The sequence below is a fragment of the Delphinus delphis genome, chromosome 7 (assembly GCF_949987515.2).
Source record: "Delphinus delphis chromosome 7, mDelDel1.2, whole genome shotgun sequence".
Lineage (NCBI taxonomy): Eukaryota > Metazoa > Chordata > Mammalia > Artiodactyla > Delphinidae > Delphinus > Delphinus delphis.
Genome location: NC_082689.1, coordinates 8671387 through 8685187, shown reverse-complemented (window position 1 = coordinate 8685187; position 13801 = coordinate 8671387). Strand labels below are relative to the sequence as shown.

Sequence of the window (13801 nt, the reverse complement as noted above, 5' to 3'; positions counted from 1 at the left end):
TCTTCTCCTTCTGGGACCCCTATAATGCGAATGTTGTTGCGTTTAATGTTGTCCCAGAGGTCTCTTAGGCTGTCTTCATTTCGTTTCATTCTTTTTTCTTTATTCTGTTCCACAGCAGTGAATTCCACCATTCTGTCTTCCAAGTCACTTATCCGTTTTTCTGCCTCAGTTATTCTGCTATTGATTCCTTCTAGTGTAGTTTTCATTTCAGTTATTGTATTGTTCATCTCTGTTTGTTCTTTAGTTCTTCTAGGTCTTTGTTAAACATTTCTTGCATCTTCTCGATCTTTGCCTTCATTGTTTTTCTGAGGTCCTGGATCATCTTCACTATCATTATTCTGAGTTCTTTTTCTGGAAGGTTTCCTATCTCCACTTCATTTAGTTGTTTTTCTGGGGTTTTATCTTGTTTTTTTATCTAGTACATAGCCCTCTGCCTTTTCATCTTGTCTCTCTTTCCGTGAATGTGTTTTTTGTTCCACAGGCTTCAGGATTGTAGTTCTTGCTTCTGCTGTCTGCCCTCTGGTGGATGAGGCTGTGTAATAGGCTTGTGCAAGTTTCCTGATGGGAGGGACTGGTGGTGGGCAGAGCTCAGTAAAACTTTAATCAGCTTGTCTGCTGATGGAGGGGTTGGGTTCCCTCCCTGTTGGTTGTTTGGCCTGAGGCGACCCAACACGGGATCCTACCTGACTCTTTGGTGGGTCTAATGGCAGACTCTGGGAGGGCTCACGCCAAGGAGTACTTCCCAGAACTTCTGCTGCCAGTGTCCTTGTCCTTAGGGCGAGACACAGCCACCCCCTGCCTCTGCAGGAGACCCTCCAACACAAGCAGTAGGTCTGGTTCAGTCTCCTATGGGGTCACTGCTCCTTCCCCTGGGTCCCAGTGCGCACACTACTTTTTGTGTGCCCTCCAAGAGTGGAGTCTCTGTTTCCCCCAGTGCTGTTGAAGTCCTGCAACCAAATCCCACTAGCCTTCAAAGTCTGATTCTCTAGGAATTCCTCCTCCCGTTGCCAGACCCCCAGGTTGGGAAGCCTGACGTGGGGCTTCCATGGTTCCAAGGTTCATCTCCAAAGTTAGCAGAAGGAAAGTTAGCAGATGAACCAAGAACCTTCACTCCAGTGGGTGGACTTCTGTGGTATAAGTGTTCTCCAGTTTGTGAGTCACCCACCCAGCAGTTATGGGATTTGATTTTACTGTGATTGCCCCCCTCCTGCCATCTCATTGTGGTTTCTCCTTTGTCTTTGGATGTGGGGTACCTTTTTTGGTGAGTTCCAGTGTCTTCCTGTCAGTGATCGTTCAGCAGTTAGTTGTGATTCCAGTGCTCTCTCAAGAGGAAGTGAGCGCACATCCTTCTACTCCGCTATCTTGAACCAGTCTCTTGCTCTGATATTTCTTAAGTAAATAAATCAACGTGAAAGGAAATCTGAAGTCATTCCCCCACGCCCCCCAAAAAAGGATTCAATTTATTCTTCCTTTACTTGGCTTTGGAACAAAGGACATTTGAGAAATGACATACTGTATTAAATTAAGTTTGATAATCATATAAAATAATTGCTTTGTTCCTCCAAATTTATACCTACCTAAGGATCTTGTAAGGGGCACTGAACAAAGGTCCTGCAGGGTATGTAATAGAAATTATATGGAGCAAAAGAGTTCTTGGTCAAATACAATGAACAGATGCTGGGCTATGCAAAGGTCTAGTAGTTTCTTTAATAAGGTTTCTTGAACCTTTTGTTATGATATGTACACTCCTGGAGCCCTTGGTGTGCTAGATACGTTTTTGAATCTCAAGAGGGGGTGATATACAGTATGCAGGAGCTCCCAAACTTATTTAATCAAGGAATCCTGTTTTCATAGAACTGGTATTCTGAAGAATATGATATTGGGGATATCCTGGTAAACATTTTGGAAAATCCCACCATATGTGGGAAGTGTAACCATGGAATCATTTCTAGTCCTATTTGACTTAATTTGTGTTGCCATTCTCCTAGCAGGTAAAATCTTTTTTGTTTTGGGAGTTTTGTTTCTCTTTGTTTTTTGTTTGTTTCAATTTACATTCGATTTATTTAATTTTTTAAATTAGATTTTGTAAAATCATCTTAAGATATTATCTTACTCTAGTATTTGAAGGAAGTTGGATACTTAGAGTCAGACTGGCCTGAGTTTGCTACACTTATGTGATTTTTGGCAATTTACTTTACCTAACTCTGTTTCTTTGTTTTTAAAGATTGTTTTGTATTGCTGTTATTGTTGTTTTAGGATGAAGAGGATTAAATGGATAATATATATAAAATACCTCCCACTGCACCTGGAAAATAATAGGTGTTTATCAAACATTAATCTCATTTTTTCTACTTTCTTTTTTATCTCTTTTACCCCAAGACAGGAGCACTTGTGTTGTAAGCTTCCTTTTCACTTACCATCAATTATATTGAAACTTAAAGCATACTCAGTTTTGACTGTTGCATCCAAGTTGTCTTAAATTAACTTGTGATTACAATGTTAGATGAAAATATTGACTTAGAAAGACAGTAACTAATCTGAAAATTTAGCTATATAAACTTTATTAAAAGTTTTTTTTGTTAATGCTTTCAGGAAGCAATTAATTTGCTAGAACCAATGACAAATGACCCTGTGAACTATGTGAGGCAAGGAGCTCTCATAGCTTCGGCTCTCATCATGATCCAGCAGACTGAAATCACTTGTCCCAAGGTGAGCAAACAAAAAAATTCTCTAGAAGAGACCTGGTTCAGGCTTTTCTTTGGTAGCTTATCTTCTTTTGAGGACACTTCTACCTCAAATATGGTGTACACTGAACTCACAGAAAGTAAAGAGGTAGGAAAATAGGAGAACTTTAAGTATATAATACTCTTTGATTGCATTTTTTATAAATTTATGGTCACTTTGTTAATTTAGTTATATAGCCATACTTGAAAAATTAGAACTCATGGGTTGACAAAATCATAAAAATCAACTTGAATTTTTGCCTCCTGCTGTGCTTTTAAAATTTATTCAGTAGGATAACTTGTTCCTGTGATACAAGATACAAACTAAGTGGTCTGTGATTTTTTTTGATCCATCCTTCTGAGGTAATAAAAACTTTATATAATATATACAATCTCAGTTTAGAAATGAGTACATCCAGATTCTCTGTTAGAATGTCATTGCCCTCATTGGAGATCCCTTGGGCAGGGTTTCAAATGGCTCCAGGAAGGCTTTCTTTCTTCTTTGACCCACATCTGTCCACAGAAACACTATTGCATTTTTTGCCCTTCTTGTAGGTAGGAGTATAATTGGCTCTCAGTGCACCTTTGCCTGCCTCTCCCTCTCTCTCCCCCTCTCTCTCTCATTGCTTGTGCCTCAGTCAGTAGCTAATGCCTCATAACTCATGTGTCAGATGTCAGTGCACAATGACCACTGATCATACTAGGCTCACCACATGCTCACCACATGGTCTCTCTGAAGCCCATCTCTAGGCTTAGTGTTAGTGGGAAAGACTTAAAGCCCAGTTTTCCCCGTAGAGAAATCCTTTCCCCGTAGAGAAATCCCCGTAGACATATCCTTCTATTGATACAATCAAGTCCTCATATATACCTTGTGGATGGCCCCCTAACAGATTTTGAGGCATCTGTTTTAAAATTTCTTCATGTTAGTCTCTCAGACCTCATTTCGGACTTCGGTAACTAATGTATCTTGGCACCTCACCCAGAACTTCTCATTTTGTTGAGAAACAGAAAGTGCATAAATCTTATTACATATACTAAAAATTACCATGTGTGACATGTTTAATAGATGTATATAGCTTATGCAGTAATTTCAGATCTTTAATTCTTAATTTAAAGTTAGGGCATTTAACAACCTTGTATAATTCTGCTCCTATATAAGAAACAGTCAAAGAAATTGACAACAGAAAAAGCCACTGGTATACTGTCTTCTGCCTCATTAAGCAGATTCATTTTTAGCAAAGTATCAATAGATAGACTGGGGAGGAGGAGAAAAAAATTTCAGAACTCATTGATTATTCTGTGGAGCTTTAATAGATTTCCTTTTCTGAGCAGTTGCTATCATTTTTGTTGTTGTCCTTTTTTTTTTTTTTATCCAGTCCTACTCTCTCCTAAAATCACTTTTAAGACTTATAAAAATTGGATTATTGCAAAAATAGAATCAAACTTCTCATCCTCTTTTAATAATACATTATTTAATATATTGTATCTTCTAGAATATAAACATCTTTTCAAGCAGACCACATTTCTTTTTGGTTTTTGTTTTTAAATAGAACAGTTATGAGTAGCTTTTGCATCTTTTATTTCTACTTTTGATCTTCTGTTGAGCTTTATCAGCTGGAGGTTATCCAACTGAGTAATGTCATTAAAGAGGGAAGTTTGACCATGGAATGCACGTCCCCTAACAGTAATATATAGATATTTATTCACTTTGACCTCGCATGTTGCTTTCTTGTTATGTGTATTGTGAACATGACAAATGTTTTCCCATCTTCCTATCCTCTGCTATAGGATTTCATTGATTTTATAACCATAAGCTCTGTACCAACAATGGCAGAGTACTTTGTAATGGGGGTGGGGTTAGGTTAGGGTAGGCTGTATAGTTTCAAAAACCTTTCAACTATTTATTCTAATAAATAAAACTTTTTCATATTTAGAAAATGTAAAAAATACAGCAGTTTAAATAATTACTATTTTGTAATCATTCCATAAATTTTGTTGAATGAAGTCTTAGCTGATGTGAATATGTGGTGTACACTTGCGTCTTCACATTGTATCAGAATCTTGGGTATTGATAAGAATGTTAAAATGCAGTTATAGCTGGTAGGCTGTGCCATTAATATAAACTCAATGGGGAAAGTTAAATGTGTACCCCAGTGACTACAAAAGCAAAAGTGTATACAACAGATGTTCTTTCTGGAAACACTATCCCTTAGAGTAAAATTGTTACTCACTTCATGAATCCTTAAACTTTAAGTTCTGTTTCATCGTTTTCTGCTCTTAAGCATGTGATCAAGAGCTTTGTAGGCTATATATAGTTTATATCTCTCTCTTACCTGATAATTGCGAAGAAGGCAACATTGATATTCTGGGAATTCCCTGGCGGTCCAGTGGTTGGGACTTCGTACTTCCACTGCAGGGGGCATGGGTTCAGTCCCTGCTCCGGGAACTAAGATCCTGCAAGCCACGTGGCGTGGCCAAAATTTAAAAAATTGATATTCTTTTGGGGTGGCATGTGATATTGCTGAAAAGAAAAAGCTGTTAACAAGCTTGAAGAGAAGTAAGTTCTCAAGGCTACAGAGTCCTAGTCACAAGGTTACAAACCAGTCCATGAAAATGCCTTGAAATCAAAGATCAAGTGTTAATTTCATCAAGACTATAACCCCCTCCTCAAAGGAATACAGAAGGGACATTTCTCAGATATTTTGTGAGATTTTTAATGGAAATTTCCAAAGGAAATGTTTTTTATGCAGTCATGATCTACCTCACATCCTTTTACAGAATGCTGTCTAAACACTAAGCTCATTGTGGTCTTAGCTTAACTAACTCCAGTACATCTTTGCTTTTCTTCTGCCAGTTTCTTGCTCACTCACTCTCACAAACATAGACCCCAGAACATACATACACCCTTGGGTGATTACAAACCCAATTTAGAAGGCTCTTAGACCAGAGGTTCAGAACCATTTAACTAGAATACTGTTCTTTTATGGGTCCTTGGAGTTATTTTGTCTCCAGAACCCAACTCTTTATGAAGAATCTATCTTCTGTTTTTCTTATTAAGTGAACTCCACTGTTAGCAGTTATTTGAACATGTATATAACAAGTATCATATATAGAATCAGATAAAAATATTAAAGTGTAAGAATGGGATCCTGTGCTCCTCCTTGCCTAATATCATCTAGCCTGAGGCCTATTACAAGGAAGCTTCTCCCACCACTGGCATGTACCCTTTTTGGAAGTAGGATCATATTTGGCCAAGTTTGATCAGCTTTTGCAGTTTTAAAATAAATCAGCATGAACGTTTATATTATAAGGTTTTATTTTACAGCATAACACATTTTTAAATAGTAATTTGTATTACCATACTGTTGCCTTAAGTAAGACAGGGATTTGGACCCTAAAAGTGTTGGTGATAATATAAAGAAAAGGCACAACCAACTACCATGAACAAAATAATACTAATAAGATTGAGGAGGGAGCTGAAAACATCACTTGGGATATTGATAGTGGGAAAATCATGATAGCATTGCCAGGAATCTTGAAAAAGAATAAAGATAATTTTCACATTAGGCATGTTAAGTTTGAGATTATAGCAAGTCAGTTGGATTTAAGATGAGAGCATAGGAAAAAAAACAGAACTAAAGAAAGAGATGGGAACTAGCCCAGATAAATTATATAAGTTCATGGCCTTTATCTGCAATTCTAATTTACAGAAAGGTCTGAAAACTAAGAGTTTTGTCTGTCTTTAAGGACTCGTTTGGCTGTAAAATCTGAGCCAGTATGAACTCATTTATAGCCTTTATCACATTTAGTAAACATTCATTTTGCTGCTTCAGAAATATTAATTTGGTTGCTTACGGGATATTACCCCCACGCTCCACTGAGCATATTGCATAACTTATGGTGTGTGCACCATGTCACCTTTCTAAATTCTGAATTCCAAAATTCTTCGGGCCTCAGTGAGCTCATGGAAGGAATTATATACCTAGTTGAAGTCATAAGAGCTAATGTAATGTCATAGAAAGAGAAGAGGGGAAAAAAAACCTCTAAAACTGATCCCTGATGTACAGCTTCATTTCTATATCCAGGAAAACAGGAAAAAAAAAAAAAACAGGAAGAGACACACCTAGGTGATAAGTAACCACAGAAAAGACGTTTATGGAACTTTATGCCCTTCTCCCATCCTTTATTTTTCTCGCTGACATAGAAGTATGGGTTTTGTTTTTTTCCAACAGTATAAGGTGTACAGAGTTAAAAACATGATGAGTGTTTTAAATGCAGGATTTGGAGAAGGTAGATTTTAGATAATCAGGCACAGCAGAAGGCATGGGTCACGGCATTGTCTGAAATTTAATTGTCTTTTCTGTGAGATTATCATAATATAAAATGGGAAATTAATATGATTTTCTCCTACAAATTCTAATTTGTTTTATGTGGGGGCCATACTATTCATAGCGATGAAATTGAGTCAGAAAATCATGATCCTTAGCCATGACTGCAATTAATTGTTTGTAATCACAAGCAAGCCAGTCATTTTACCTATCTTGGTTCCATTTTTCACATCTGTAAATTAGGCAGAGTAGACCAGATGGGCTCAAAGTCGCCTTCCAAATAAGATACTATCCTAACCTAATATAATAATTCTTTATGAAGAATCGTAATAATGAAAATTAAGTTACTGCTGCATAAGTAATAAAATGTGAGGAAAAATTTTTAAGTGATGAACAAAAACTAGCTTTTTTAAAGTACTAGTCTACTTAATATTGATTGGATAAACCCGTTATGTATTTGCATTGATTTTTTTTATTCCATCTTTTAGTTTCACCAAATGTCCTGTTGTTTGGGATGTGGTTTTATATTTCAGTTCTTCCTTATAATGTACATACAGTGCTTTGTCCAACGTTTCTTTTTGTAAGTTCATGTAAACTTAGCACATAAAATTTCCATCCTATATAAGGTAATATAAGTGTTCATGTAAAATAAGTTAAGAATCAAAGGAATTTGACTTGTTGAACCAGAGTAAAATCATCAAACCTTAGGATTTTTAAAACTAGAAGGGAATTTTGTGATGATCTCATCGTGCAGGGTTTTATAGTTAGAGAAAGTAAGATGTAAAGAAGTGAGTGGATTGCTAATGGTCATATGCTGGGTAGTGGCAGAGTTAGTTCATTGTTTTTGCTATCACATTCTGTCGTTGCCTATGAATAAATAAGTGAGAACCATTTTAAGGAATATCATTTTGATAGCAGTATTTAAGTTGCAGAGAGGATAGTCATGGAGGACTGGTAGGACTCTGCTCTGATATGGTAAGACAGCCATGCTTACTGAATCATAAAATGCCTTTTGCACATTACTTTTACACATTACTTTACATATGTATTACTTCATATAGTCCTTACAGCAGCCGAAGAAACTGAGACTCAGAAAAGCCAAGTAACTTACCCAAACAGCTTATTAGAGCAGAGGTGTTTATAAGCCAGTGTTGTCTGACCCTATGTTACTCTGCGCTGTATCACAGTGTGGCCTCCCCGACCAAGATAAATGAAAAGGGTAAGAGATTCTGAAAGAATATGTAATGCAGATAAAATCATTATATTGGGAAACTCAAATTCAATATTTTCTGCCTTTGGCAGATTTGGGGAGCTCTGGTGATCATGTGCTTCTTGAACAAGCCGACTCCTTTCTGGGTGCTTACCATTTGAAAAGCACTTGGTGGGAAAATAGAGAAGTGTAAGACATGGAGGAAGCATAAAATATTTCCCTTATTGTCACCCAAAAATCAGATATTTTGATGAGAACATATATTTTATAAATATTATTTTCTAATTATAAAAGTAATATATGTTAATTTTAGAAAATACAGAAAATAATAAAGAAGCGAACAAAAATTACCAGTAATCCCTCCCTGAATGAGTCAGCGTATATTCCATTTTGCTGTGTTCTTTTTTTTTAAGATTTTTTTTTCCCTTTTTGTTTTTAATTAATTTTATTTTTGGCTGCATTGGGTCTTCATTGCTGCGCGCGGGCTTTCTCTAGTTGCAGCGAGTGGGGGCTACTCTTCCTTGGCGTGCACAGGCTTCTCACTGCGGTGGCTTCTCGTTGCGGAGCACGGGCTCTAGAGTGCAGGCTCAGTAGTTGTGGCTCGCAAGCTCTAGAGCACAGGCTCAGTAGTTGAGACACACAGGCTTAGTTGCTCCACGGCATGCGGGATCTTCGTGGACCAGGGATCCAACCCGTGTCCCCTGCATTGGCAGGCGGATTCTTAACCACTGCGCCACCAGGGAAGTCCCTTGATGTATTCTTTTGGTAAGAGTAATTATTGTGATGTGTCCTCTGAAAATTGATGTGTAAGCATAATGAAAATCTTTATTGTATATGTGAATATAAATCCAAAATATGCCTCACACAGCTGCAGTGAAAGGTAGTTTGTTGTAAGGTAGAATTGAAGGACTGTGCCGATTAGGAAATCTGTAGGTTGATGGTGAGCAGAAGAGGTGTAATTCAGAGTTCACTGAAAGCCTTAGTGTTCACTTGAACTGTTTAAGCCTGCTGACTAACAGTGGTACAATATGAAATCACACTCAGCATTCCCCCGAGTCTGAATCATCCACTGTGGAATGAGGATTGAAAACAGAGCTGGTGCTCCCATACCAGAAAAGTCGTGACATCCATGATTTCAACCATGGGACTGTTCTGCCTTCAAATCCAGTCCAGAACCCTCTCTTTTTTTTTTTTTAAATAAATTTATTTATTTATTTTTGGTTGTGTTGGGTCTTCGTTTCTGTGCGAGGGCTTTCTCTAGTTGCGCAAGCGGGGGCCACTCATCATCGCGGTGTGCGGGCCTCTCACTATTGCAGCCTCTCCTGTTGTGGAGCACAGGCTCTAGGTGCGCAGGCCCAGTAGTTGTGGCTCACGTGCTTAGTTGCTCCGTGGCATGTGGGATCTTCCCAGACCAGGGCTCGAACCCGTGTCCCCTGCATTGGCAGGCAGATTCTCAAACACTGCGCCATCAGGGAAGCCCAGAACGCTCTCTTTTTGAATGTTGTGAATCAGAACTCAGGTTTCATTGCCATTTGAGCAGTCTATTCCCCGCTCGAAAATGACACAGCAAGTGAATAGAACTAGACTATAATTGTTTTTCTTGTTCCTTCAGGTGAATCAGTTCAGACAGCTGTATTCGAAAGTCATCAATGATAAACACGATGATGTCATGGCCAAGTTTGGCGCTATTCTGGCCCAGGGCATACTGGATGCAGGTAAATGTTTTTAAATCTTCCATATTAATTTGTCTGTTTAAACTAAATCTAATGAAATATATGTTCTAACTATATGACAGTGTAGAAATGGAGTCTGGGACAAATTACTCCTGGAGAAAATTTGGAGCCTGTAGTTCATAGAAATAATTTAGTAGAGTTAAGACTGCAGACTATTACGGTTTGAATCCCAGTCCCTTTACAGTACTAGCTATATTTCCCCTCTTTATGTCTGTTTTCTTGTTTCGTAAGGTCTACCTCATAGTGTTGGTGGATTAAAAATACATGTAAAGCAACTAAAACAGTCCCAGTCACTTAGTAAAGTGCTCAGTGAGTGTTGGCTGATTTCTTTTCCTTTAATTTTCTTAATATATATCAGTTTTAAACAGTTTGACATTGGAATTTTTTTGAGGAAAAAATTAGGTTTTAGACAAACTCTAGCAGCTAAATCATCCTAAAATAAGATACATGGAATATTTGCCTAGTAAATGCATAGCACACTGTACCAACTGGCTCCTGACTTCACATTCTTCACCACTACACTATGGTTTATTTAGAAAGAGATGGGCTACCCTTTCAAGATAGAATGGTGGGGCTTCCCTGGTGGCGGAGTGGTTGAGAGTCCGCCTGCCGATGCAGGGGACACGGGTTCGTGCCCCGGTCCAGGAAGATCCCACATGCCGCGGAGCGGCTGGGCCCGTGAGCCATGGCCGCTGAGCCTGCGCGTCCGGAGCCTGTGCTCCACAACGGGAGAGGCCACAACAGTAAGAAGCCCGCGTAACGCAGAAAGAAAAAAAAAAGAGATAGAATGGTGTGCTTTAGTACCTTGGACTTGGGGTTCATTCAGCCTATTCTTTAACTGTTATTACTGGTGATATCTCACTCAGTAGGGTAGAAGGGAGGAAGCATAACTATTTCATTCAAGTGTGAGATTCTTTTTCTAACTGTACCCTAGGCATGTAGAATATAATCTTTTTCATTAATCTTTGCTAATTTGGAAGGTAAAACGATAGTATCTCAAGGTTTTCATAGTAATTCTATTACTAGATGAGCTTTTCTAACACTTGTTGGTTATCTTAATTTCTTCTAATAAAAACACTGTTAGCCATATTTATTGCAAATATTCTTTTATTGGTCAACTAGAAATGTGTTTATATTTCTAGTGAAGGAAATCAGAGAAAGAAGCTGAAGTTTTTGATATTGTAAGTTTTTTTTGTTAACCTTGTCAGGTTTTGTACTTAGAGTATTTTTAGTCATATTAAGATTTTCAGCATCCTTATTTTTTAATTTTAGGTAATCTCCCTTATATATAAGGCTTTTTAAAAAAATCTGTCTCCTTTCTAATTTGATTATATTATCTTTTTCTTAATTAGATTTGCTAGAGATTTCTCTTTTTGTTTATATGCTATTGCTAATCTTTTTTTCCCCTAAATTCTTTATTTTTGCTTGACTCTTATTTGCTTTTTCGTTCTTAGAATGTTGGTGCTGTTTTCTAAATTTTTTTTAATTAATTAATTTATTTATTTTGGCTGAGCTGGGTCTTAGTTGCAGCACGCAGGATCTTCGTTGCAGCATGTGGGATCTTTAGTTGTGGCATGCGAACTCTTAGTTGTGGCATGCATGTGGGATCTAGTTCCCTGACCAGGGATCAAACCCGGGCCCCCTGCATTGGGAGCGTGGAGTCTTAGCCACTGGACCACCAGGGAAGTCCTTGTTTTCTAAATTTTTGAGGCAAATACCCTTCTCTTTTAATCCATTTGTCTAGTAAAGTTTGTTCTGTTTTAATTTTCCAAGAAGTTGAGAGTTTTCTGCTTAAATTTTTAGTGTTTAACGTACAATTTATATTTTTCTCTCTTTTTAATTTAAAGATAGTTCGTTGCAGCTGTATATAAATAAGGACAGTATTCTATAGATACTTTAGATGAAGTAAACCATTTCAGTTCTTGATGGTACTCTCTCCCATGTATAAATGATACAGACATTGACATGCCATAGTTTCTCCTTTCTCATTCTTTGCCACCTTCCAAAATTTTTATGTTTACATTGTCATAGCTCGTAACATTTACATACTCTTGTGAAATCATAATTCTCACAGTTTAGTCTTAGTTTCTTATTTAAAGGGATTCAGTACTCACCACCATTTCTTTTATTGCTGTTTCTTTTTCCAAGGTATCTATACTAAGACTTAACCCTTAACTGACTGGATTTTGTCAGTCTCTAGTTTACATTCGGGTTCACTCTCTATGGGTTTTGATAGATGCGTAATGATATGTATCCACCTTTACAGTATCATACAGAATACTTTCACTGCCTTAAAAATCCTCTGTGCTCTACATTTGCATCCCTCCCTCCCTCCCCACCCCCGCACCCCCAGTCCCCGGGCAACCACTGATCTTTCTGCTGTCTCTATAGCTTTAGTTTTTCCTTTTCCAGAATGTTATATAGTTGGAATCATACAGTATGTAACCTTTTCAGATTGGCTACTTTTGGTAACTGGTTTTTAAATAGGATTTAGAAGTAGCATTTTACTACTCCATAATCTTTTATGTTTTCTTTTAGCTGCTAGTTTTTGAAGTTTGTGGTTTTAGGCTTCAACCCTTTACTCATTCTTTAGTACTACTAAATTAGAGTCATTTGTTACGAAATTGGGGAGAGAATAATTCTTTGTTTTAGCTTTATTCTGCCATCTTTACTAGAAGTCCTCTCTCTGGTTTCCCCTCCTTCCTCTTTGAGCCCTTCGCTCCTTCCATCTTTTTTTGGGGAGTGTCTGTTTGATCTGTGGTGAACCAATCAAGTTTTGATGCTTCTTTCCATTTCTCTTTTTAGTGTCATTAAGTACATGAAAGTCGTGTACTGCCATATTTGCTATTAGGAGCATAAGATTATTTTCTTACCCTTTTTCACTTTGCTAATATCCTTTCTTCCTGGAAAACATTTCTGCAACTGCATTAGAAAAAATTTTAGTCCTGTAATTTCTCTCTCAGAAGTGAATGGTAGTAGAGGAAATCTGGAGAGGGCAACTTCAAAGGAGTGAGTAAAGTTTATGAGAACTCACTCAATGATTTGGTTTCTTCAAGGAGAAAAGCTGAAGATTAAGAAAGTTTATGGTGAAGTTTGTAAAACTGTGCAAACACTATCAACAGAATAAACTTGCCCTTGTTTCATATTAAATCTCAAACTATTAGAACTAAAGGCTAGTTTAGTTTCTAAGTCTGAAGAAGATAGGTTTCATTGAAATAAAAGAAAATTCAGCTTCAAAACTTAGATCAAATATCACATTCTCTAGGAAGCCTTTCCCCCCTCTTCTACTGTATTCAGCCTCCACCATGTAGGTGGGCCTAGTACCCAGTTATACCTAACATAATACTTTTGTGCCTTATTTTAATTATCTAATTATCTGTCTTCACTAGATTGGAGGCTCCTTGGAATCTTTTTCAGTATTTCAAAATTTTTAATATATTGTAAGCATTCTGTGAATGTAGGGTTTAGAATAGGGAAGAATATAAGTAGACAGTAAAAGTATAACTCATTCCTGTTGGAAAAACACAATTAAAGTATACCTGATTTATTTCTAGGTAAAATCTTAAATGAAATATCTGTAGAGGGAGTATTAAGAAAATCTAGGTTATTTGGTTGAACAGTAGAACGCTGATTCTTATAAAAAATGCTTTTTGGCTTAGTAAAGTTAGTACTCACTTCCTAACTCCAAGCAAAACATGAAGGCAGGACTTCCCTGGTGGCGCAGTGGTTAAGAATCGGCCCGCCAATGCAGGGGACACGGGTTCAAGCCCTGGTCCGGGGAAATCCCACATGCCACAGAGCAACTAA

At 37.5% G+C, this 13801-nt stretch overlaps 1 protein-coding gene across 1 annotated transcript in view; it reads left to right on the top strand.

The window, feature by feature from the left end:
- The window catches only part of PSMD1 (proteasome 26S subunit, non-ATPase 1), a 105062-nt gene that overhangs the window by 71463 nt on the left and 19798 nt on the right, over window positions 1–13801 (top strand). Inside the window, exons 18-19 of the mRNA XM_060015945.1 lie at window positions 2593–2709; window positions 9874–9976. Coding sequence (XP_059871928.1) covers window positions 2593–2709; window positions 9874–9976 — 220 coding nt within the window. The remainder of the gene's footprint in view (window positions 1–2592; window positions 2710–9873; window positions 9977–13801) is intronic.